General features: G+C 39.6%; 4 protein-coding genes across 4 annotated transcripts; all 4 read left to right on the top strand.

Moving 5' to 3' along the window:
• Nucleotides 1-583: 583 nt before the first annotated feature.
• On the top strand, nt 584-2,937 carry LOC139299147 (transcription termination factor 1, mitochondrial). The gene is made up of 2 exons (XM_070922053.1): nt 584-624; nt 1,572-2,937. Exon 2 carries the CDS (start codon nt 1,621-1,623, stop codon nt 2,776-2,778), a length of 1,158 nt encoding a protein of 385 aa, XP_070778154.1. The 5' UTR covers nt 584-624; nt 1,572-1,620; the 3' UTR covers nt 2,779-2,937.
• Nucleotides 2,938-3,754: 817 nt separating this feature from the next.
• Nucleotides 3,755-10,285, top strand: dus3l (dihydrouridine synthase 3-like (S. cerevisiae)). The gene is made up of 16 exons (XM_070921899.1): nt 3,755-3,869; nt 4,113-4,221; nt 5,061-5,316; nt 5,430-5,781; nt 6,291-6,367; nt 6,457-6,546; nt 6,766-6,807; nt 6,989-7,141; nt 7,297-7,413; nt 7,805-7,870; nt 8,118-8,228; nt 8,577-8,673; nt 8,898-8,973; nt 9,403-9,591; nt 9,777-9,905; nt 10,010-10,285. Exons 2-16 carry the CDS (start codon nt 4,145-4,147, stop codon nt 10,080-10,082), a joined length of 1,905 nt encoding a protein of 634 aa, XP_070778000.1. The 5' UTR covers nt 3,755-3,869; nt 4,113-4,144; the 3' UTR covers nt 10,083-10,285.
• A 723-nt stretch (nt 10,286-11,008) lies between these two features.
• On the top strand, nt 11,009-15,284 carry LOC139299252 (zona pellucida sperm-binding protein 4-like). Its single transcript, XM_070922156.1, has 12 exons — nt 11,009-11,159; nt 11,999-12,376; nt 12,470-12,579; nt 12,703-12,883; nt 13,006-13,128; nt 13,248-13,417; nt 13,862-13,959; nt 14,131-14,279; nt 14,416-14,593; nt 14,680-14,815; nt 15,128-15,202; nt 15,276-15,284. The coding sequence occupies exons 1-12, from the start codon at nt 11,009-11,011 to the stop codon at nt 15,282-15,284; spliced, it is 1,758 nt and encodes a 585-aa protein (XP_070778257.1).
• Nucleotides 15,285-16,754: 1,470 nt separating this feature from the next.
• cndp2 (carnosine dipeptidase 2) lies at nt 16,755-24,554 on the top strand. The gene is made up of 12 exons (XM_070921377.1): nt 16,755-16,871; nt 17,910-17,987; nt 18,346-18,489; nt 18,636-18,798; nt 19,921-20,009; nt 21,838-22,038; nt 22,168-22,252; nt 22,402-22,562; nt 22,682-22,846; nt 23,573-23,714; nt 23,958-24,105; nt 24,346-24,554. The coding sequence occupies exons 2-12, from the start codon at nt 17,928-17,930 to the stop codon at nt 24,410-24,412; spliced, it is 1,425 nt and encodes a 474-aa protein (XP_070777478.1). The 5' UTR covers nt 16,755-16,871; nt 17,910-17,927; the 3' UTR covers nt 24,413-24,554.
• Nucleotides 24,555-24,766: the final 212 nt, after the last annotated feature.

Here is a 24,766-nt window from a genome sequence, read left to right as displayed (position 1 = left end):
TGAATTTTGAAGGCTATTTTCTTTTTGATTTGTCAAATGTTCAGCAAATATTATTAAACTAGATTTAAATATAATGAAGGGATGTAGTATTACACCACAACTACATCCTGGCAGTGTGGAGAAGGCCTTGAACCATTTATACCACAATCATAAATAAATAAAAGATATAAAAAATACACACAGACACAGAACATATTTAGTTAATCCTGTTTACAGCCCTGCAACCATTGTTGGGTTGTACTCCTCATAGTACTTGCTTAATGGATATTATCATGGACATATTTGTGAAATGTCGTCTTATTTCGATTTGTTTCTGATTGTATCATTAATTCATGGTTACCTTATAAACCTAGTGTATCCTATGACGGGTTGTGACCTCTAAATGAAAGCCCTTTGCTTCCATCTAGTGGTTGAAAGTGAACAGAGACTCCGTTTTAACTCCGAAACGCTAGATGGCGCTAAGTAGCAATATTCTCCAGTTTGGTTGTTTTTCCTCATTTGACAAATCTCGCGAGAGTTGTTGAAGTTTCACGTTTCCGTTCTGTTTTGGACAGGGTTGTCAAAGATGCCCGTCTCACCAGCATGTACGTGGTCAACCGAGAGAAACCAAAAGTAACCTATATGGTACGTATTTAATTTCAATTATACAAGCAGACTGGGGCTTGAGACATCGATGCACTTAATACACATACACATAATACATGTACGTAGTTCAAGCTTTAACAGTTTCATTTAGGGCGAATAAAGTTCCTCAACGGATGAATATTGAAAGTAAGTAAGCGAGAGCAAGATAACTTCTCTGCGACCTACCGAGAGAGTTCACGTTGACGTTAGTCGTATGTGTGTAATAAATAAGTCTTGGTATTAAGTATTACACATATTAGCTTGTAAATAAGAGTATGACGAGTCCCGCGTCAGGTTTAACATCACCGGTTTCTCTCACAGTTAGCTAACATAAACGTATGTACACTTCTGAGATAGCTACTTTACTTAACTCTCAGTGTACGCTTCTTTATTTCTTATACTATGTTCAGATGGAACAGTAACTTTCTCCAGATTACATTTATCTGACAGCTGTAGTCACGAGTTACCTTGCAGATCCAGAGTTTTCATACAAAATCTGATCAACAAATAAAATATGATGCATTGTTAGTGTTTAAAATTAGCTCCAACTAGACCAGTTAGGACATTAACATGCATTAGTGCACCAATACGTAATCCAATAATATAGAATATAATAAAAAGTATATAACACAACACTCTAATCGGTGCCAATCAGCATTATGAATGATACTAAGCACATTTTATTGATAATACTTGAAGAGCTTTTACTTATTAAAAGAGGATTTTTATAATGTGGTATTGCTACTTTTACTTTTACCTTTTAAGGATCTGAGTACTTACTCCACCACTGCAACATTTGGTAATAGTGATACAGTCAAAGATGTCTTCATTATCACCTATTACCAACATTATGCTGGTGCGCACTGCTTATGACCAACTGGCTATTGATAGTCTTGTTTCTTTGACTAGTTATTATTCAGCTAAATATGCCATGTTTCTTCTTTTAGGTCCACTAAGACTGGCAGTGATGTTACAGTGTAGCCCCCCTCATTAGAAATGGCAGCTGTGCGTAGTGTGGGGGCTCTCCTCAGCCTCCATCGATCTGCGATGTTGCAGCGCAGCTTTGGGCTCATTCCAGTACAGTTGACATCAACCTGTCTTCCGAGGAGGCTTTGCTGTGCTCCAACAACTAATGGGCCAATGCTGCCAGTGAACCCAGAGAATGAATCTCTGCTGGAGAACCTGAATCTCCTAGGAGTTGATGTGAAGATGGCACACCAGCGTCAGCCTGGGGTGTTTCGTAAGGCCTTCACTAATGAGCAAGGTCTCGCTCAGTTTCTGCAAGGCAAAGGTGCCAGCCGCAAAGTAATTGCTGGCATCATATCCCGTTATCCCCGTGCTATCACCCGCTCAATTGAATACTTGGAACAGCGCTGGGAGCTGTGGAGAAACATCTTCAGGACTGATTCAGAAATTGTGAGCATCCTGGATCGCTCGCCTGAGTCTTTCTTCCGGTCCAGTGATAATGGGAACTTGGAAAAAAACATAGCTTTTTTGACCTCACTGGGACTGAACACCAAAGACCTCCATCGGCTGCTGACCACAGCGCCACGGACATTCTCCAACAGCTTAGAGCTCAACAGGCAGATGGTGGAGTTTCTGGAAGACATCTGTGCTGAACTTGGTGGGAAGAATCCAGAGCAGTTTCCTAAAGCGGTCATATCCAAAAACCTTTACATTCTCATCCGAAGCACTAAGAGAGTCAAGACAAACATTGCTATCCTGAAAGCTTCTCTTAAGTTGAGCAATTCAGAACTGCTTGCGCTTCTTCAAGGCCCTGGGGCAGAAATTCTGGACCTTTCCAATGAATATCTGAAAAAGAATTTTAACAGTCTCCAGCAGAAGATGGTTTCACTCAGCTGTCGGAAAGCTGACATAAAAAAAATGATCATAAGCTATCCAATGGTTCTGTACATCGGGCCGGACACGCTGAACTCTAAACTGGACTGTCTCGTAAAAGGAGGAATAACAATGAAGCAGATACTGCAAAAGCCCAAGGTCTTAGACTACAGCACACAGAACATTACAGGGCGAATAGAGGAGCTGCAGAGAGTGGGATATGACTTCCAGAAGAATGGCATCAACATCCTGGACTCCAGCCGAAAGCGATTTGATGCAAAGATGGAAAAGCTTGCTGTCTCACCAGATGACTGAATGTAACTGTCTGTATTATGATGTTGCTTTTACTTGATCTTGGCTTCAGGATATTCATGTTTTGTTTTTTTTTCAAGATTTTACATGTTCATGTAGTAACTAGAATATGATTTCTCACTTCTCTGACATCTCTTTTGTAATATTTCAATGTATTTGGTAGAGCTACAACTAATAATTATTTAATTATCGATTCATTTACAGAATACTTGGTTAATCATTAGGTCTCTAAAATGTCAGGAAGTAGTGAAAATAAATCACAATTTCCTATTCCCCACGGTGTGTCTTCAAATTGCTTGGTTTGTTGAAAAACCCAAAGATATGCAATTTACTATCACATAAGGCAACAGAAGCAGCAAATCCTTACAAATTAAACACTGGAAATTGGACACTTGGCTTTTTTGCTTGAACAATGACTTGAACAATTAATTAATTATTGAGACAGTTTCTGCTTAATTTTCTGTTCATTAACTGACTAATCATTTCAGCTCTAATATCTAGTAATTTAGAGAGATGTTATGACACTGACAGCTGCTCATGCATTGCTCTGAGAAATAGTTTGTTTTTTGCAGAAATAAAAGTCAGATACAAGAAAACATCTGACTATATGTTTTTTTTTTTTAGCAATGTAGAAGTTTTGGTGCCATTTAAAAACTGAAACAAGTTATGCATATTCATAATGTATGAATACATAATATAATCTGATTATGTTCAATCCCTGGACTACAGATCTCCATAAAAAGTCTTCAATTGTTTAATATGAAGATTGAGGGATGCGGAACCAATATTCGTCGACCAGTACATCACGGACCACACCAAACTGCTGCACAACCGCTTCCTCACGCTGTAGGATTGTTGCTGTTCATGTTAAAGGTGTGAGACACAACAAAAATTCAAGGTTAACTGTATTTGTTTCGTTTTTACAGTTTGACGAGACCTCCAGTCGCTATAAATTGGCGTTAAATGCTTTAGCTGTTGGCGTCAACAGCCGTTACGTTAGCATGTTAGCAGGATTAGAAATATTCAGTTAAAATCACTGCAAAGCATGCTAACGTTACATTAACGGTGTACTTGAGCAACTTTAATAAAAACAGGTAAGTAATTAGGCTATTTTGAATTCAGGTTAATCAGACATGCAACTTATTTTGAAGTGAAACGAAGTAGCTACGGCTGACATTAAGTCAATAAATTACAATAAAATGTGCAGTAACGTTACAGAGTTTGTCTTGGTGTTGACTCGTGGCTGAGGACCAGGAGATAGTCGGTGGCTCTCCTGTTAAGCAGTACGTTAGTCAACTAGATTCAAAGTGATCAGCTGATGTGTCGACCTGTTTCAGGATATAGATTGGAGAAAACCTGCGAAGGTGTGATGGAAAAAGCGGCGGAGGAAACCGTTGAAAAAAAGACAGATGTATTCGTAAAGGGTGAAGCTGCCATCAAACCGGAGTAAGTAACTAACGTTAGCCATTTGTGTCACGCTGGAAAACTGGTGGGAATCTCTGCAAACATTGTCAAGAGTTGTCTTCTCTGTTTGTCCGATGTGTTGTCTGAAGAGGTCAAAACTCCTGCAACACTTGTATAAAAAAACAACTGTATTGTCAGACCGACACACAGGATCTCCAGACTTTTTCCCTTTTCCATGCATCTTGGAAGAATATGAAGTTGTGCTTGTGTTTGTCAGCTGTCTCTTCACCATGACAGTACATCATAATGCTTGTATCACTGCTGACACCACACCAGTCTGCCTCTTGTTCTTGTCCTCATTGGTATACCAAGAGATGCCCTTCACTTGGGGCAGCAACTAATCCCAATAACCATTTCACACTGCATGCTACTTTGTCTGATGGAGCTAACAGGACGACACGGTCATCAGAAAGGCCTAGCAGCTATTGTGAACTGTCTGTATAAATGGCCCCTCCATGTCATTTCACCATTAACGGAGTCATTCGTGTGATAATAGAGCAGTGAGCAAATGTGACACAATGTTGTGTGACTTAATTCTTACTCTTCCCTGTAGTGTCAAAGTAATGCTGTTGGTAGGTCTGAGCTTAGGTCTCACATCACATTGGTACAGCAGAAAAAATGGTAACACCTTTCCTGAAATGCCATGCTGTGTCAAAAATACATAGGAAGTCTACCACATAAATCGGAACATATGAATTAAAACTGAGGAAAGGGCACCATTTTATACAATGTCCATTCCACACTGTCTTCAAGTATTGTTTTGTATATCAGATGTAAACTGACAGGATGATTACATTTCTTTTTCTTCTTGTTTTTTGCAGATTCTTAACAACCAAAGAAAAATTTCATGTGTTTGTAGACTCTGAGTCTTCAAAAGGAGAAAAGGCCAATGAAAATGACAACGTTGAGGAGACATCTGTTGAGGAACCTGAAGCTAAAAAGCTCAAGTTGGAGCCTGTAGAGAGAAATAAAGCGGTAAAACCAGATGGTAAACGACTACGGGGACAGAATAAGTCAAGGCCACACATAAAGCCTACCACCTATGATGAAAAACGACTGTGTCTCTCAATCATCAAGGTATGAAACTTTAACCGACTATTCACAGATGCCACATACTGTATTTTTTGATCGCTATGTCAGCTGATAGTAGTTGTAGCTGATAGTGTAGTTGATTTTCCCCATCCATGCAGGACAACAAGGAATGCCCCTTTGGAGACAAATGCCACTTTCACCATGATGTCTCAGAGTACATGGCCACTAAGCCCGCTGACATCAGGGAAAGCTGCTACCTCTATGACACGTTTGGAAAGTGTGGTTATGGTCTCTCCTGTCGCTTTGCCAAAGCGCACACTACACCTGATTTCAAAACCATGGAGAACGCAGAACTAATGAAGGCCTACGAGGGCAGGACCGTGGTGAAGAACAGCCTGAGTAAAGACCTCCAGAATAGTCTGAGGAAGCGTTCGGTGGGCTTCAAGAAGTCAGCAGAGTACCTCAAAACACTTTCAAACAACAAGGATAAAACTGAACAGAAAGGGAATGGTAAGCCGGCTAAAGACATTTTAGATTTACTAAAACACACTCATGCGCGATCTAATGGCAGTGCACATGTCCTTCAGGAATATTGTTTGTATTCTGCCAAGTGTTACTGCTCCTTCTTAAGCATGAAGCTGTCAGTCATATTCTTTTCTTTTAAGTGGTTTGAAAGTTGCTGACACTGACAGTATAATTGTGTGTGAGTGCAGTAATCAGCAGTGAAAAGGAAGTGTCTCTGACGTGGCACTTATCTGAACTTTCACTTAATCGGCTCATCTAATTTTAGTGGGTAACATGCATGCCACTCTATATCATTTGAGTTGAACAGGTGTTTAATGACAACCCATATGAATCTTCAGCCTTGATTTAAGAGCTGCTTAGTGACTCTGTTGCTGCTCATTGAAACACGCCTTATGTTTAGTTTCCAAATATTTTGTGTTAGACATATTTAAGGAAAGCATCTTTGTATGAAATGTGAAATTTGGTATTATAATTCAGTCTTTTGACACACCTAGGCGATGCTTGTGCAGCTGAAATATCTGCAGATGCAGCAGGAGTGGAGCAGCATGCGTCTACTGAGACCGAAACACAGGTACAAATTTTTACTCTGAGCACTACCTCTTATATATACAGTATATATAGTGCGTTATTTTTACATGTTTGCTTTGTCACCTGCTACAGGCCAGCCCAGATAAACAGCCTCCAGTGAAAACTGTTGGCCCACTGACTGATGTGGATGTCATCAAGTTGCGCCAATGTGAAAAAAAACAGGTATATCTCAGCCGACCGTCTTTCCTCCAAAATTAGATTTTCTTAAAGTTTGGTGACTCATGTTAAATAAGGAATATTGTGTAATCCCTTTTCTTGCTAAATAAATGTACAAATGAATAAAAGCCAATTGATAAATATTTACAAATATATTTGCACACATGAAATCTCTAGTGTGGGTTAATGTCTAAGGAGTGATTTTCTTCTTTCTCTGTGTTCAAGGTGGACTTTCAAGACAAGCTCTACCTTGCTCCTCTAACAACTGTAAGTTCTACCAGACTGAATTGAGAGCTGAAGTTTGATGGGTCATTGATGTAATTATATGTTTAAATGCTGCCAAACAAATCAGATTTTTTGTCATTCTAAAATCTCACTCTAAGGAACCAGTAATATACCAAATTATATAAAATGCTGGACCATACATAATCATAATCTCTTTCCTTAGTGTGGAAATCTGCCTTTCCGTCGCGTGTGCAAGCGCTTCGGAGCAGACATCACCTGTGGGGAGATGGCCATGTGCACAAACCTGTTGCAGGGGCAGCAGTCAGAGTGGGCCCTCCTGAAACGGCATGAAAGTGAAGATGTTTTCGGCGTCCAGGTGATGTCATCTTAGATTGTTGTCGATTGACTCGGTTCACGTGATTCTTATGAACACGGCTTGGGGACTATGGCAATATTTATTTTTCTGTGAACAGAAGTTTTTGTGTGAGAGTGAAGATGGCGGCAGTTCTGACATCCAAATTGTGTCTCCAGGTGGAGGGCTGCTTCCCCGACACCATGACGAGGTGTGCAGAGCTCATCAACAACAACACTGATGTTGACTTCGTGGACATCAACTCCGGATGCCCTATTGACCTCGTCTACAAGAAGGTAAACAAGTAGTCTCATTCAGATTAAAGGGAAGTTCCACTGTGGTTTTCACTCCCTTAAGTTTTCCCTCCCTACTGTTTTAAATTGTAGCAGCTTTACGCACCAAAATAAAACCTTCAAAATATTCCTCATGAACGCTTGGGTGACGTCACAGACAATAAAGCATGTTTTTCTACAGTGGTTGAGACAGAGTCAATAAACAAAACAGATAAGCGTGCTGGAAAGTAAGGGCGGTCAGGTAAGGTGAAATAACATGTTGCCATGATGAGTGAGAGCTTCACAGTCTGACAGTCTTATGTGTTTAAGCACTGACACTGGTATTTGGCAGGAAATATTAAACATCAATATGACACTCTTTGACAGATGGTGTGTGTTTGCTTTCTCTCATCAGGGTGGAGGCTGTGGCTTGATGACACGCACCAGAAAGTTCGAACAGATAGTGAAGGGAATGAACTATGTAAGTGTGGATCTTTTTACGTAATGTAAAGCATTATATTATTCTTGTAAGGCAGTCTTATTGTGGTGGCTGTTTTAGGATGTTTTTTTGTCTGTCTGGAAGAAGTACAACAAGTAATGATTCAAAACTCATGATGAAAATATAACACTTTTACTTTGGATTACAGTCACAGTGACTGACACAGTGAATTGTACTTTTGCGTGCAAATTTAAAGGCCGAATGAAAACAAGACTTTTTCTTCCTGAAGGTCCTCGATGTCCCTTTGACAGTCAAGATCCGCACTGGTGTTCAGGAAAAGTGCAACATAGCACACAAACTCATCCCTGAGATGAAGAAATGGGACGTCTCAATGATCACAGTAAGTCTTGTGGGAGAAGGAACATTAATAAATGTGAAAAGATTGCAAGTCTAAAAAGAGAGAAGAGTTTTAGCAGTATGGAAAAATATGAAAACAATGGAAGTCAAATTTGTAAGAAGTAAAAGTACATTTTTCAGGTTTAGGGCACTACACAAAATGTCTTGACTCTATCTAAGGGGTGACTTGTTTCACAATCCATGTTCTTGTCTTATGATGACGATGATTAATTCAGTCACACGTGATTTGTTTTCTGCTCTCTCTTTCTGTGTTGTCATAGTTTAATAAATGAGATGTAGTGTCAGCATTAAAGTGTGATGACACACCGCTGATGCTGTTGTTTTCTTACAGTTGCATGGCCGATCCAGAGAGCAGCGCTACACTAAGTTAGCTGACTGGGACTATATCAGCACCTGCTCCAAGCTGGCTAGTCCTGTCCCACTTTTTGGTATGTGGAACTGTAAAAGATTGCAGCTGCATGTCGCGCAGAAGAGGGCGAAATGTTAGTAAAGAGACAAATACTGGAAAAACAACCTCCACTTATTTGGGAAAAAATACCTCCATTTATACAGTTTGGAAATCTCAATGTTGTAAAATCATGCACAGGTTGTAGAACAATAATTTATTGCTGGTGACGAGATAAATTAATGTGGCCGGTGTTTATTGTTCCAGGTAATGGAGACATTCTGTCTTATGAAGATGCCATGAAGGCGAGAGAGACTGGAGTTTCTGGTATTATGATTGCAAGGTTGGTGCCACTTAAGTGATTACACACAGTATACATAAAATATTTAAGCGCATAACAACCTAATAACTTCTTTAAAGCTTAAACATAGGTTTTGTCAGACCCCTTATGGCTGACACATACAGCTAATTGGCACTTAATTTCAGCTCTATAGCTGCATTACTGCCCTCTTTGTTGCTTCCATGTGTAATGGTGGTTTAGTTGTTTTGTTATGTGGGGTTTCTGTAGTGCATAATCTGCAGTTTATTTCTTGTGCTTTTTTGCTTTTACTGTAAGAGGACAGTACATCCACATAGAAACCCGACCAGTGGAATTACTCCACGTTTAGAGGCCCAATAATTTATGTAGGGAACTTGAATTTGACATTAGAATAAAATGTTAAATCAGTATTGCATGTTTGACTTTTGTTGTGATGTGATTGACTCTCTTTAGAGGTGCTCTCATTAAGCCCTGGATCTTCACTGAAATAAAGGAGAGCAGACACTGGGACATCTCGTCCAGTGAGCGACTGGACGTCCTCAGGGATTTCACCAACTTCGGTCTGGAGCACTGGGGCTCCGACACCAGAGGCGTGGAGAAGACCCGCACCTTCATGCTGGAGTGGCTCTCCTTCATGTGCAGGTAGGCACCGTGTATTTCTTGAACAAACTAGTCATTACTGTTTGTCATTCGATACAGAAACAGACTCTGTGTGTATATACTGGTAGTGAGCCTGTGGGGACATCTGATACCTTTTTAAATGGTGTGTGACTTAATGAAAAGTGGGCTGATTACGTTTCTCTTTCCCCTCCATCTCTGTCTCTCAGGTATATTCCAGTGGGCCTGTTGGAGCGAGTGCCTCAGAAGATCAATGAGCGACCTCCATACTACATGGGCAGAAACTACCTGGAGTCACTGATGGCCAGTCAAAACGTCGGGGACTGGGTCAGGATTAGGTGAGCAGAAAACTGAAGCATCATTAAAAATCGAGCAACACTCAGATTAACTGTTCAATGAATGTATTAATTTATTATAACCTCTCACTTCGTCCCCTCTCCAGTGAAATGCTACTTGGACCTGTACCAAAGAATTTCATCTTTTTGCCCAAACATAAAGCCAACGCCTACAAGTGATTCTCTTCGTCTGACTACTAAAAAAAACACCCAGGATTTTTTTTTATTGGCTCTAGAGAATAAGATTTAAAGAAAATCTATTGTTTTAAATGATAAAGACTATTGAATAGTCTGCTTATTTGACCCGTGGTGCAGCGGTAGAATACATGTTTGTGTACTTATACTGAAATACATGCAATAAACCCTTTTGCCATACTAAGAAATTTTTGTTTTTTATATTTTTCTTCTAGTTAAAGAGAAAAGCGTGCCTTCTGATTTATCATTGAGAAATAATTTGATGGATGTTTAGCTTTTGGAAATTGGAAGCAAAAAGATAGCCGAGTTAAATAATTTTGTGTTAATTAAGTAAGGAGTAGGTGGAAATAATTCAAATTTTAATGTCACCCCATACACACTGAGTCACCAGTTTATTAGGTATAACGGAGAAATGTAATGCAATATATCTGCAATATATAAACCCTATCTGTATGAAGCTTGTAATATGGTTTAGTAGATGGTGGCATATTGTATTTGATCTATTCTAATGTTTTGTTCAAGAACATTTACTGTACATGAGGATGACAGAACATTAGAGATACCTCAAAATATAACGCAGCACATGAAGGAAGCCCCAGTATTAAGTGTGTAAAAAGCAATATGCATGGTGTTATTTTTACAATGTCAAGGTTGATGAAAAGGTGGAAATGTGGTGTGTAATTTATTTTAAAACAACCGTAACGTCTTAGAAACGTGAAATAGCATTTCCTTCACAGCAAATAGGCGGTTTTCATTCACACACGTGCGACTTTAATTGAGTAGCACATGCCAATCAGCAGCCACCAGGTGCAATCAATTAACCTGAAACCACCACCAGGCTACTTGTAGCTTGCAAGGGGCTGCGTCTTTATCCGGTGTCAGCAGCTGCAGGAGGGCCTTCACTTGGATCCATGGCTGAGGTCAGGGTTGAACTGCTGGTTGTCCTGACTGGGATACTGCTGCTGGTTTCAGTAAGGGGATGGGAGCGGATCAACGAAACTCAACTTCTTAATCTCTATGAGAGCGGCCACTGGGGTGAATCACAAAGCCTTACCTCGCCAGGTAAATGACCGACAATGACGCAGCGCTGAAATAATGTAGCGTAGGTGTGTTCACTCTCAGGAGGTTCTTGCAAATGGTCTTCATTCAGTAAACCTGTTATTTTAGTAAGAAAGATGAATAAGTCTGTCCCTGTGTGTACTTTGAAGTGGAAATGGCATTTGTTTCTGTTACAAGTGGAAAATTTTAATTGGTAAGGAATAAAATACACTGACTAAATACATGAGTGGTTTACTTGGTCTGGTATGACCAGTAATATTAGCTAATGGTGGCTAATGTTAGCAGGCTTTTTGGATATTGCTGTGTAACTGTCTTAATTGTTATGCTCAGGTCAATGACTTAATGGCTCTTCTTTACTTGTGCTATTGTTACACAACAATTTTCAACATTTGCCATTTATCTTGCAATTGTTACATGGTATGACTTTTTAACCTGCCCAACTGTGTTTTTGGAACAAACTAAACTGTTAAATTGGTTAATCTTTGTACCAGAGTTACATATTGATTGTGTGGTCTGGCTGTAATTGCAATTTATCCAACCAAATGCTTGGTGATTTAACAGGAGATTAAATGCTCAATGGATAAAGTATTTTTATAATATCAAACATGGATGTCCAGAGATGTTTTACCACATTTGTAGAATTTCAGAGATCCAGATAGAAATGTTAAAGCTAGCTTTAATTATAATGTGGAAGGTTGCAGCCTGAAATGTTAAATTAATACTAATGGCTGGTGATGACAATTTAGCTGGGCTGTCCACATTTCACAAAGAAATGGCTGAACCTTTTCAACTGCAGTCATCTGTGATGTTGGTAACAACTACCCCCCCCCCCCCCCCTCCAGATGATGGCAGTGACTACGACGACGGTGATGATGCAGTTCCTGAGGATGCGTTTCCTCAAGTTGAAGGTGCCGCCACCAGTGAAAACATTGACCCTTTTGCTAACCACGGATTCCAGGTGGACTCGGTAGATTCTGGTCAAACAAACTGGGCCAGCGGTGGTACCGATGGTGGATTCCAGGTGGAATTTGTCGATGCCCCTCCAAGAAACTGGGCCAGTAGTACAGATAGTGATTTCCAGATGGAATTTGAAGATGCCCCTCCAAGGAGCTGGACCAGCAGTACCAGTCAGAGTTTTACCGGGCTAGATGTGGTTTGCAGTGAAGTTGGCTTCCAAATTACTCTGCCACCAGGTCCATTAAGTGAATTTAAAGTTTTGGGTATGTACTGGAACTTTTCTACCCATTTTGAAATAAAGTCTTAATTTTGCTGAATGCATGTTGTCAACTTGCTAGGCTTTATTTTCACTCTAGGCTCAAAGGACCTGCTGTCTATCATGGATGCTCCAGAGTCTTGTGGTTATAAAGTGAACTCTTTCAAGAAAACCTTGACTGTACCCTTCACTGGTTGCAATGTGAAACATGTAGGTTCCTGTAATGTAAGTGTACAGTAAAGTAATTGCTCTCTTATATATCTTTAAAGTCCCAATATGGATGTAATTGTACTCATCAATGTAGTCTTGCTTACCTTGAATTCATTATTACAGACTGACAGCTACAGCCTGCAGCTGTTGTATGTCGATGCGTTTGATCAGACACAAGTTGCTACCGCATCTTGTGAGAGAAGTCCAAATTTTGACCCGGGCCTGTTTCCTCGCGCTAATGGCCAACCCACATCAAAGTGCAGTCCCCCAACCACAACACCACCAACACCATCAAAGGCGCAAAGTGAGTAAAAAATGCATACGGCAAATAGGCTAAAATGTTGACGTATTTAACTTATCACCCTCTGGCTTTTTTTTTTTTTTTTTTTTTTGCTTGATGGTAGACTATTTACAATGTCATTTCAGATTGTGCTGTCTCCACGGGGGAGCGGGTCAGTTGTGGTCAGTCAGGAATATCTTCCTCAGACTGTGAGATGATGGGATGCTGTGTAGATTCTTCTACATCTGCCTGCTACTACCCAATGGATGGTAAGGCTTCTGTTTTAAGGAACTGTGGTATAAAATGATCCATTTTAACTTCTAGTAGAAAATGTATATATTTCAAGTGCCTGTAACTTTTTTTTTTTTTTTTTCTCCCATGACTTTAGAGTGCACTGGGGATGAACACTTTGTTTTTGCCATTCGCGTCAACTCTGCATCCATCCCTGTGGACCCCACAAAGCTTGTTATTCCTGGGACTAACTGTAAACCAGTCATTGTTAATGACAAGGTTGCCATCTTTAAGTTCAAAGTTACAGAATGTGGAGCTCGTGCTTATGTAAGTTGTCCCACACAACACATCTATCACCTTGTTAATAGTGAACACAGAACTGGATTAAGCCAGTAACATTTCAGACTTGCAGACTCTCAGTATTGTTTGCTACTGCTTGTTGCTGCAGCCCTTCGAGGTTTGTGCACTGTGCATGGGGTGGTTTATTGACACAGGACTCCTCACTCTGAGCTGCCATTTGGTCATGTCAGTTGATCAACTTGTGTTGCATCTAATTTTCTACTTTTTTTTTTGGCCATAAGGTGCTTGCATGGCACAAATCTGACTTCATGTTTCTCAGTGTGGTGACAAACCAATCCAAGCAGTCACTGCTTGTGATCTGACATCTGCTACGTCTTTCCTCTAAAAGATGAATGGTTTGTGGGTTTTTAAGACATTAAAAAAAAAAAGAAAAAAAGCCAACAGCTAAAAAGTTTTGACTTTCCTCAACAGGAAGTTGATGAGACAAAGATCTATCTGGCTGAAGTGCAGAGTATTGTCCAAGCTCTGAGCCTCAAGTATGGCGCAATTACAAGAAGTGATCCGCTCAGGTTGGTGGATTATGTAGTACACTTTCACTGTGGGAACAATTCTACCTAAAGTTATTTATCATAACAGCCTAATGGGTGTTCTAGTAACTGAATATTCTGGTCTTGCTGTAAATTTGTATTTTATACTGCCTGTTATTGCTTACACTGATGTCCACCCCATATCTTTTGAAGGTTCATGGTTGAATGCCGCTACAGCAAATCGGGTGGTGCTCAGCAGTCACTGGCCAGTGTTGGCTACATGGTCAAGACCCCGAGTTCAGACTTGCCATCAGCGGTCATCTCTAATGGCTTATATGGTGTTCAATTGAGAATTGCAAAAGGTCGGGTATTTATGCATTATTTTCCAAACCAAATGAAGTACAATCTTGATCAGGTTGGCTGGAGTGACTTGTACATAAGTGGCTCTCAAATGTTAACAATTTCAGTGGTTTGCTCCTTTTCTGTGTAATCCAACAGATCAGACGTATTCAAGCTACTTGCCCACTTACCATCAGCCCTTGCGACTGCTCCTTGGCAATCCAGTGTATCTTGAACTGCGACTGAAGTCTCCAAAACCAGATGCAGTCATTCTTGTCAACTACTGTCTAGCTTACCCTCGCTCTGCAAAGAATGCACTGGTTCTTATTTATGAAGGGTAAGCATGACTGTCTGAACTCATGTATATTAAAACATATCTTTGCCCTCTGTACACTTACCCATAAGTTATGTTTGTCTCTGTAGGTGTGCCAACCCTTATGATTCAAGTGTGTCCATCCTTAAAGTCAGTGACCTTCCCAAAAATCGCTACCAGAGACGCTTTGTGGTCAAGGCCTTTCAGTTTATGGATCAAAAGACTAACAAGTACCTTGATGAAGAAGTGAGTATTCAGGAAGCCATTATGGGCCTAAATGGTTGACGCTATGCTGTAATCATCAGGTGCAGACTTAAATGAGCACTGCCACAGGGACCCCCGACACAGTAATGTCGTGACTAGTTCATTAAGAGGTCCTTTTACATTAGAACAATTACCTGTTGACAAGGAATCTGTAGTTCAGCTTGCTTAGACTTCAAGTGTGAAGTTTTTGCTCCACTTAAATTGCCCTCTTGAGATTTTGTAGAAGAAACTTGTCCCTAAAGGATGTATGAACTTTATTTTTCCTGACATGGTGACTGTTTCTTTCTCCTGCAGATCTATTTCATGTGCTCTGCAGAAGTGTGTAGGACAGCAGAAAAGACGTGTGAACAACGGTGCTTTGATGGAAAGGTAAGTCTCTAAAACCTTACAAATGTGTTGCCACCACTCTTTTAAAAGTCTAATCAAATTGTTTTGCTTCTAGGCACGATAAGGATTTGCAGCTGAAGACTTGTCAAGATTTATAATATGAAGAAAAATAAATGGGACATTTTATAATACTGTAACAGGTCTTGTGGGTTTTTTTTAAATGTAGATGGAACTGAGAATGCAAGTAGCAAAGATGACTAAAACATCTCTAATGCAAAAGAGTCCAATGCCGCAAACAACATCCTGCAAAATGATGGATCAACATCTCTCCAAAACAGTTTAAACAAACAACTTTTTTTTTTTTTTTTTAAAGTTGGGAATTATAAAATGGGAATGTAGTCGGATTACGACAAAGTAGATTTCATCTACACAGCAGTCCTGCTGGAGAGAGGAATGCAGAACTATTAGGATGTATGGGTAGTGCTGAAAGTGATATTAGGTTATGAATAACCTAATGTGTTGTGCTATATTTACTTAACATGACAAGGGAAAATGTACTACACGATAACTGTCTTCATGTTCTGTTGGTGGCAATGAACACCCCCCCCCCCCCCTCCCCCACAAAGACACTTTTGTGATGCATTTACTCTCATTAAAACCTTGTATAGACTTGTGTACATACAAGTAGGTGGGATGTGTATAGATGTATAGAGATGTGTTGTACTGTAAAACCATGCAGCTGTGGATGCTGAGGTAAAAGTTTATACACCTCGACTGGCTTCTGCAGGTCATGTTGGTAATTTAAGTAAGTGAGACTTGATACTATAAGTTTGCCAAGCCAAAAAAGGTGGCGTAATAATTACATGGAAGATTGGGAACGGAAACCCTGAAGTTTAATCACATCAAGTCTCATTTTACATGCCCAAACAGCGATCCAGTCAACTTCCATAACTTACAGTGAAGCTGTTTTGAACTGGCAAACTTTCCATTGCTTTAAATGGCTCAAATGCTCTTAAGGGACAACTTTGTCCTTGTTTTTAACCGTTTTTCTATTTCTACCTTCCTGTTCTTGGAACTGTGTGTAAATAAATTGAGAGCAACTTAAAATTGGAGTCAAGTTCATTGTATGCGTGTAATACCAATAAATGCCAATAAAGCTGATTCTGATCTTATTGTTTACACCATCTAACATAAAATTTCCTGTTTTTTTTAATCTACTTTAATGGCTTTATTTGTTTTAATTTTATTTCTTGTGTGCATTAGTGTCATTGTTTTACTGTTTACATTTATGCTTATCAGATTATCAGTCATCTATAAAGCGCAAGGAAATGTGCCATACAAATATAGTTTGATTAAAGTAGCAAAAAATTAACCGCAACAATCATAACCAATCATTAGACCTGAGGGCTGTTTACATTATGTAGCTTACATCAGAGCTCCTCTCACTTGTAAACATACATGTGTCTGTCAGAGAGGGTAGCTCTCCTCTTCAGACTGTTTCTGGACCATATGGATGAACATGACGAAGCATCTGCCGGTGACCCACAATTCCTTGCGCCATGAACACAATCTAACAGCGTCCACTGTCTGTTGTGTTGAAGCGTCTCTGTTATCTTTGCTTTCTGCGTAGAAAGAAAACGTTAATCTTTTAAACGTCACCAGGAAGTGTTTGTCAGGTGAGAGGAGTCACGTGTGGACACCAGAGTGCGAAGTGAGTTCTTAAAACTGAACACGTAGCTAGTTTTTACTGCTTTTTGATGCTTAAAGCAAAATATGTTTCTTGAAAATGCTAGCTAGCATTCAAGGTAACGTTAAGTTAACCAACTATAGCTACTTTTGGATATGTTTAGGTGAGTTAGCGGACCAGCTAATGGTGTTTCCTGTCACCGATCTGCTCTGCCTTCACCGCTAGCTAGATATCTGTTGGACTCCACGCCTGTCAGAAGCTCTAACGTTACATACATGTTAGTCCTTTATGTACAGGCAAATCGTAACGATGTATTTTCAGCTTAATATTATAATGAATGCTCAGATCTTTAGTTTTAAAGTGTAGGTCTAAAAATATATCATGACTCAGCCAGTCAGTAGTCAAAAGTGAAACTGTGTCCTGTTAACAGAAGTGTTTGTATAAATGAATGTGAACTATTTCAAAAGTGCATATTTGTGTCCCAGTTGTATGAACTCATGTAAATATACAGTGTCTTCCTGATGGTATGGAGACGTTTTTACAAAAAACAGTTCAGTTCAGAGCTTATTCTCTCTGAGTAAGTGCTGCTCATTTCTGATTTAGATTTGTTTAAAAACGAGCTTTCTATGACCAACAACGTAATGAAATGTGGGAAAACTTTTGTAAGTTAACCAGGGGCATCAATACACTAAAGTTCTTATAAATGCTCATACACACAGCTGGAAGGAAGTGAAGTGAGCTCTCTGCTATATTTGGACCTTTTTATGGTGTAAAATTTCTACTTTGTGCCTTTGTGTGTTTTTTGTTATTTACACTTCACGTTATTAATAAAAACTGCCAAAAGTAGCTGTGATTTAAATGTTGCAAAACTGTTACCAACTCAACTTCCTGCACTAAACATGCACTTCTGGCACTCTGCCCACTTGTGTGCATGCACGAGAGGACCTACAAATACAGCAGCAGTCAGCAGGTTTGCAGGAGGGGCGTGTTTTTTTTTGTTCTCCCATAAGACAGCAAGAGGCTCGAGGTAGACTCACTCCATTCTGCCTGTTAAACCCTCAGTTCCTGTCACTGGCAAAGATGGCTCATCTCACAGCGCTTTTCAAGTATGTGGACGAACACCAGGATCTTTATGTTAAGGTAAGCTCATTCGAGTGAAGTTTTGACGTGTTAGTTCAATGTAAGTTTACTCCCTGTATGACCTCTTGCTATTATAGTCAAGTCATTGTGGTGATTAGATTGCAGCCAAATGTCTGTCTTCACTTAATCAAATGATCTTGTGTTAATCTTGAATACTACACAGCATTCTGCAAATGTCACAGCAAGTTTCAGTGACATGTTAACTGCAGCTGTTGTAAAACTTTGTGGAGTCCAGTATATATGTTTGAATGGAGCTTTAACCAAATTTGAGCTTTAAACTTCTCAGACTTACACATGCTGTATGAAACACCAATCATTTTTTCTTAAATAATACTATAATTTATGTGCATTTTTCTAGCGCCTCGCAGATTGGGTGGAAGTCGCGAGCGTGTCTGCTTGGCCAGAGAAGCGCGGGGAGATCGCTAAGATGATGAAGATGGCAGCCGGGGACATTGAGAAGCTGGGGGGAACAGTGGAGATGGTGGACATTGGCAAACAGAAGGTCAGAGTGTGTAAGAGTGTTTGAATGTTTTGGACTTACAACCTGAACAACCACTGTTTTGGTGAATTTGGTTCTGGTTTTAATTTAACCTTCTTTGTAAACCTTGACTAAAATGTAAGCTGTTGTTTTTTTGTGTGGGCATGCAGCTTCCCTCTGGAGAGGAGATCCCCCTGCCGCCTATAGTCCTGGGTCGTTTGGGGTCAGACCCGGGCAAGAAGACCGTGTGTATCTACGGCCACCTTGACGTCCAGCCAGCCAGTATTGATGATGGCTGGGATACAGAGCCTTTCACTCTGGTGGAGAAAGATGGTGAGAGCGAGAGAATTTTCGGTTTCTGTTTGATTATGTTAATTACAAAATTACTCCAGAGCTGTTTCAGTAAGAACTGGAAGGTTCAATTTAAAACAAAACAGCTTAACCGGATGTTATTGAAATAGACTGAAATGCAATTTTGGCATGTAAGACGAGACGTGATGTTTTTCACTTCAAGGTTTCTGTTTCTTTTTGTCTTTAATGTGATGGTTACTGCTTTCTTTTTTGGCAAACCTATAGTATCAAATCTCACTGGAATAAATGACCAGCATGTCCTGCAAACACAGCCTGATGGCAGAAACAAAGAGGACAGTTAAAGGAAAATGTAGTTTAACTGAACCATTTAGTGTCAGAACCATTTATTTCAGTATTGCATAACAATAACATCAGACTTCTTCTTTGGTGAGCGGAGAAGTTGTTTTCATCATCATTACTTAAACGTCTTGTTTTAAATGCTCTTTGAGCTTTTATCAGCTTTGTACTTGTGATCGTGTCACCATTAGCTGCATATTTTCAAAGTCCAGCAGAGTTACCTCATGTCTTTACGGTGGAGATGTGTTCTTAATCATGTCTTATCTGCAAACTCTACAGCTCAAGCTGAGTGTGAACTCTTGTAAACCCTGTGTAATGTATCAGCACTAATTAACCTGGTCAGCTTCCTCATCTGCTGTTCTCCGTGACAGATAAAGCGTTGCAGCTGGGTTTGTCATCTATAATGCTATATTATTAAGCCACATATATTTTCAGTTTAGTTTTGATGACATAAGGATTGTTTGATTGGCTACTAATACCACTAACCAAATGGTCTCGTGTATTTTCTGGTGATAGTCAGCTGACAAAAAGTATCACATCCACTTCCTCCTGTCTCATTCCTGTCTGCTCAGCTCTCTTGCTTATGTCATGTTTCTATGGCTCAACTTTCATCAGTCTATGCCACAGATATACTGGACTTAAAAGGGCAGCGTCTAGCCCAGGGACAACAGGGTCAGACACTGAGAGCAAATGGGCTGAAACCACTAGATACCCACTACACACAGACATTTTTTTTTTTACAAATGAAAACTTCGGAATAACTTGAAAGATGGTACTTTAAACTAAAACACTGTTTTCTCTTTGCAGGTAAGCTCTATGGAAGAGGCTCTACTGATGACAAGGGTCCTGTGTTGGCTTGGTTTAACTGCATTGAGGCCTACCAGAAGATCCAGCAGGTAAAGGTCCCACCACAATTTAGTCTCTAACTTATAGTATATTTCTTCTGCCTTTTTTAGACAAACAGCTTCTGTAAATTTACCAAAAAATTAAATTGCCAGCTATGTAGTACCAAACCTCTGTAATAAGCCAATATCATTGATTATGGTGTTATGGAGCTTTTCACTCTGAAGTTAATAAGAACAAACTTATTTTGTTTTTGGTTATGTTCTGTCCAAAAATAACCCAAAGCTGCTTATTTACGACTTTGCGAATTGGGTGTGGTTTAACAGTGATGGGAAATATGCAGAGGTGTGGTGATTTATTTCAGGTGTTAACATTGTTTGGTATTTATAGAAGGTGACTAGAATGATAATTGTAGGGTACACCTGTTTCTTACATACATTCACAGAGAAAGTTTCTTTCATTTTCAAAGCTGCTCTTTGAAAAAAATTGCTTTTTTGATAAATCAATTCAGGTTTTTGGGTTTTATAACCAGTTGTTAGAGATGCTGGTTATTTTGAGCAGCATGCACGCTATGATAGAGCTATATTGCGCTTAACGGCATATCTTTTGTTTTTTGTCGGTACAGTAGTGATAATAGGGAATATTGTTAAATTACTATACAGTTTTGCTTTTGGTATTGTGTGTTAGACACAAAATTAAGGTGACCAAGCAGTTCAGTCCAAATTTAAGAAACAACCAAATAAAGTTTGATTCATGTACAGTCTCGCATTGAATCAAGAAAGACTTGAATTCATACCCAGTGGCATTCTCCACAACCAGTTGCCTCAGTTGTCCACAAGCCACAAGACATGTTGGATTCTGCATCTGAGATGCAACTCACTTTGTCTTGAAAGACAACGACTACTTGAACTGTTGCCATAGCTCTCTCCACCCTCACCTAAAATATCGAGTAAATATTTAGCTGGATTTTTACTGTTCAACTAGCACACAAGACAAACAAGTAAAATCCAACAGGGGAATACACTTTATAGGTCATTACCTACATAATATCAAATATCAAGGTGTCTTTAGTCTGGACTCAAGGTTTTTTAAACTCACTCTGGGAAACAAAGCAAAATGAAGCAAAGATATATGAGGCAGGTTGACTCAAAGTAGATGTAAAACCTCTTTTCAGAGGATGTAGTCTGATGATATCTAAGAACCCAACAAAACATTGGGTAAAAATGTCTTTAAAGGATATGGATATTTTGATATATTTTGATTGTAAGAACATGTAGTGTTTATTGGTAACACACAATAATAGATGAACCAATAATAAACCAAAGCTAAAGATATAGAATATTTGGATATAGTACAATGGATTTCCAAAATTATTCTGCATCATTCTGGGAAATGAATTACCTCTGTGTTAAAGTACAGAGCTGGTTTTAGTAATGGCTTGTTGATCACTTTAGAGCCGTCAGCAGGATAAGTGGTCAAAGGTCTCTGGATGAAATCGGTAATCGTGTTGTATGTCTTATCCATCCCTCACTTAATGATTAAACCAAGTCACGTCGCCTGCTTCTTGTTTAGAACTACCGTTTAGTTTTCCCTGAAACAGTAATGAACAAGTGAAAAATCACAATGACATTAATTAAGGAGCTTCAGTCAATACACCCAGGATCTATCCTATGATCAGGAATAACATAAAAGTTTTCCAAATGGAAAGGTCTGTTTGTTTTGTGTTTCAAGGGTTTAAGTTATTAGTACAGCTTCAAAATGACCCTGAGTTTGAACATAACCAGTTCTTTCATCCTACTGATCTTTAAACCTGTGCACAGTGAGGCCTGGTGATGATATACGTGTACATGGACGTTTTACTTATCCCTCTTCATGTTGCAGGAGCTTCCCATCAACATCAAATTCTGCTTCGAGGGGATGGAGGAGTCTGGATCTGAGGGCCTGGATGAACTGGTGTTTGCCCGAAAAGACACCTTCTTTAAAGACGTGGACTACGTTTGCATCTCTGACAACTATTGGCTGGGCAAGACCAAACCCTGCATCACCTACGGTCTGAGAGGAATCTGCTACTTCTTCATTGAGGTGGAGTCTGATCATTGTGCTGTTTTTAAATTGATAGCGTAATCAGTTAAACTGTGGCAAAACAGACCCAGACCTATTGTAATGCAGTGTTTCAGTATAACTAATATAATATTGTTTTTGAATTTAAAGGTTGAGTGCAGTTGCAAGGACCTACACTCAGGGGTGTTTGGCGGCTCTGTTCATGAAGCCATGACTGACCTGATTGCACTTATGGGCAAGTGAAGCTGAGGATTTAACTATGATCTATGAACACATTTGAGTACACTCTTACGCAATCTCTGGTTAGAAAAGTGTGTTTCTCTGACCTGCACTTGACACATTTTTAGGAGAGTTTTAACATTTTGTTTATCTCTTCCTAAACAGGCTCCCTGGTAGACAAGAAGGGAAAGATTTTGGTTCCTGGGATATGCGACAACGTGGCCCCCCTGACAGAAGAGGAGACAAAGCTGTATGACAAAATTGAATTTGACTTGGATGAGTACTGCAAAGACGTTGGAGTTGGACAGTTACTGCATGACACCAAGGCAAGGCATTGATTTCTGTTCTCTGCATCACTGAAAGATAAAAAACTGCTGCACTACTCTGCATTGCTGCATGCTAATACATCCTAATTTAAAGTGTCCTGTTCTTTTTTTTCTTCTAGGAGCAAATCCTAATGCACCGCTGGAGGTATCCGTCTCTTTCTCTTCATGGTATTGAGGGAGCTTTCTCTGAAGCAGGGGCCAAGACTGTTATCCCCCGCAAGGTCATCGGCAAATTCTCCATCCGCCTCGTCCCTGACATGGACCCCAAAGTTGTGGAGAAGCAGGTAGACCCTGAAATTTCACTGATTCTAATGCTATCATCTGGTTGTACTCGTGACTACAAAATTTTATAGTTTGTAAAATGAAGTCTCTCCCAGTGAAATTTAAAACTTGATGATTTTGCCAACCACTTGAGTGCCTTAGTGGTAGTGTGTCACAAAGATGACTCGCTCAGTCACACTTCTTTTTTTAGAAAGAATATTGCTTCTACAACAAAAACTTTACAAGCAAAGCAGATTTACAGAGCAGCCTAAATAAAGTTTGTGTGCTTAAAAAACTGTTCAAAAAAACATTAAGATACTGAAAGACCCGACCTACCAAAACATATCTGTTCTTCTTGACAATAAATCTGTGAGTGGTGTGGTTGTCCTGCCATTGCCAAGACAAATGAGTTGTTTAAGATAGTCTGGCCAAATTTGATTTAATTAATCTGTATAGCTAACTGTCTTGTGTTGGCCTTTTGATTGAATACATAAAATTATAAGCATTAAAAGAGAGGCATTTTGGTTTGAATGACGTTATCTCAATCAACTATCCTGGGCCTGGATTGTGGTGGGCCATTCAGAAGTAATAAAGACCAGCTTCAGTCTGTTCCAGCATGTTTAATAACCTCTCTCATCAATAACAGCTGTCATTGAGTCAGTTTAGATGTCACAATATCTTACCGTTGTCCTCACAAACTTGAGGACTTCTTGGTGCTTTGATTTCACTTGTATTTCTCTTTTTTCAAGGTTGTGGATCACCTGCAGAAGATGTTTGCTGAACTGGGAAGCCCCAACAAACTGAAAGTGAACATGGGCCACGGAGCCAAGGCCTGGGTCTCTGACTTCAACCACCCGCACTACATGGCTGGTCGAAAGGCCATGAAGACAGGTACAGAGGCTGAGTGGTGCAAGATGTGTACCTGTTTAAAGGATCAGTTCACTCAAAACAAATTCTGCTACTTTCCCCCACTTTTATCAAGCAATGCACTTCATCTAATCATTGGTAAAGAGGTTCAAAGTAGATTTTTTATGGCTATAAAAATATAATACATGGTTGTTTTTTCATTTTGACCTCCTTCACTCATATTGGCTGTTCTTCCCCTTTCTTCTCCTCCTCTTTGCTGTGCCACAGTCTTTGGTGTGGAACCTGACCTGACTCGTGAGGGCGGAAGCATCCCCGTCACCCTGACCTTCCAGGAGGCCACAGGACGTAACGTCATGCTGCTCCCTGTGGGATCCTCTGATGATGGAGCTCACTCCCAGAATGAAAAGATCAACAGGTATGTCACAGTGCACAACTTCACAAATTTAGATGTGATACTGAGGAAAAGAAATAAAAGTGTTGACGTCAAAGTTCAAGTACCAATATAAGTTCTTATCAAGGTTTTCCACCCAGAAGTTATAACGAAAATTAGATGCAACAACTTGAATTCTTCATGAATATTCTATTGCAGCTTGTAATAAAGACAGCTATTCGCTGATTAAACAAGCTCATCACTGTTTTATCTTTCCATTTTCAGGACCAACTACATTCAGGGGATCAAGATGCTCGGTGCATACTTCCATGAGGTTTCCCAGCTGGAATGAAGTGATGTCTCATTATGAAAACTGTAACATATGTCCATTCTCACTATCAGAGCCATAGCCTTTGTGGTATTATTTACTTCCCACGGTTAACAGTTTTATACACACTCCCTCCTAATAATAAAAGTGTTTTTCTTTGTTACCATGTGTTTTCCTGTTTCATTAATGCCTTAATGGGTTTAGCTGTTGCTGAAATGCACTGCGTCAATTATCTACTTACAATAATGTCACTGGATTTAGAAAATAGCTGTTTATTTTCTGTTAGTCTGCATATAGTGAAGAGTGATTAAGCAGGTATTAAAATGTGTTCAAGGTCTCAGAGACAATAGTCTGATAAAAAGAATTGTGATTACAGTA

The sequence above is a fragment of the Enoplosus armatus genome, chromosome 16, assembly GCF_043641665.1.
Source record: "Enoplosus armatus isolate fEnoArm2 chromosome 16, fEnoArm2.hap1, whole genome shotgun sequence".
NCBI lineage: Eukaryota > Metazoa > Chordata > Actinopteri > Centrarchiformes > Enoplosidae > Enoplosus > Enoplosus armatus.
This window is presented reverse-complemented; position numbering and strand designations above follow the sequence as displayed.

What these genes read in the sequence shown, in the direction of transcription:
- LOC139299147 (XM_070922053.1), top strand. Translation starts at nt 1,621, where the DNA reads ATGGCAGCTGTGCGTAGTGTGGGGGCTCTCCTCAGCCTCCATCGATCT.
- dus3l (XM_070921899.1), top strand. Translation starts at nt 4,145, where the DNA reads ATGGAAAAAGCGGCGGAGGAAACCGTTGAAAAAAAGACAGATGTATTC. An exon ending in ACCTTGCTCCTCTAACAACT is followed by an intron (nt 6,808 to 6,988) that starts GTAAGTTCTACC and finishes CTCTTTCCTTAG; the next exon opens with TGTGGAAATCTGCCTTTCCG. An exon ending in AAGATGTTTTCGGCGTCCAG is followed by an intron (nt 7,142 to 7,296) that starts GTGATGTCATCT and finishes TTGTGTCTCCAG; the next exon opens with GTGGAGGGCTGCTTCCCCGA.
- LOC139299252 (XM_070922156.1), top strand. Translation starts at nt 11,009, where the DNA reads ATGGCTGAGGTCAGGGTTGAACTGCTGGTTGTCCTGACTGGGATACTG. An exon ending in AACACCATCAAAGGCGCAAA is followed by an intron (nt 12,884 to 13,005) that starts GTGAGTAAAAAA and finishes ATGTCATTTCAG; the next exon opens with ATTGTGCTGTCTCCACGGGG. An exon ending in CTGCTACTACCCAATGGATG is followed by an intron (nt 13,129 to 13,247) that starts GTAAGGCTTCTG and finishes CCATGACTTTAG; the next exon opens with AGTGCACTGGGGATGAACAC.
- cndp2 (XM_070921377.1), top strand. Translation starts at nt 17,928, where the DNA reads ATGGCTCATCTCACAGCGCTTTTCAAGTATGTGGACGAACACCAGGAT. An exon ending in ACCAGGATCTTTATGTTAAG is followed by an intron (nt 17,988 to 18,345) that starts GTAAGCTCATTC and finishes GCATTTTTCTAG; the next exon opens with CGCCTCGCAGATTGGGTGGA. An exon ending in CCAAAGTTGTGGAGAAGCAG is followed by an intron (nt 22,847 to 23,572) that starts GTAGACCCTGAA and finishes TCTTTTTTCAAG; the next exon opens with GTTGTGGATCACCTGCAGAA.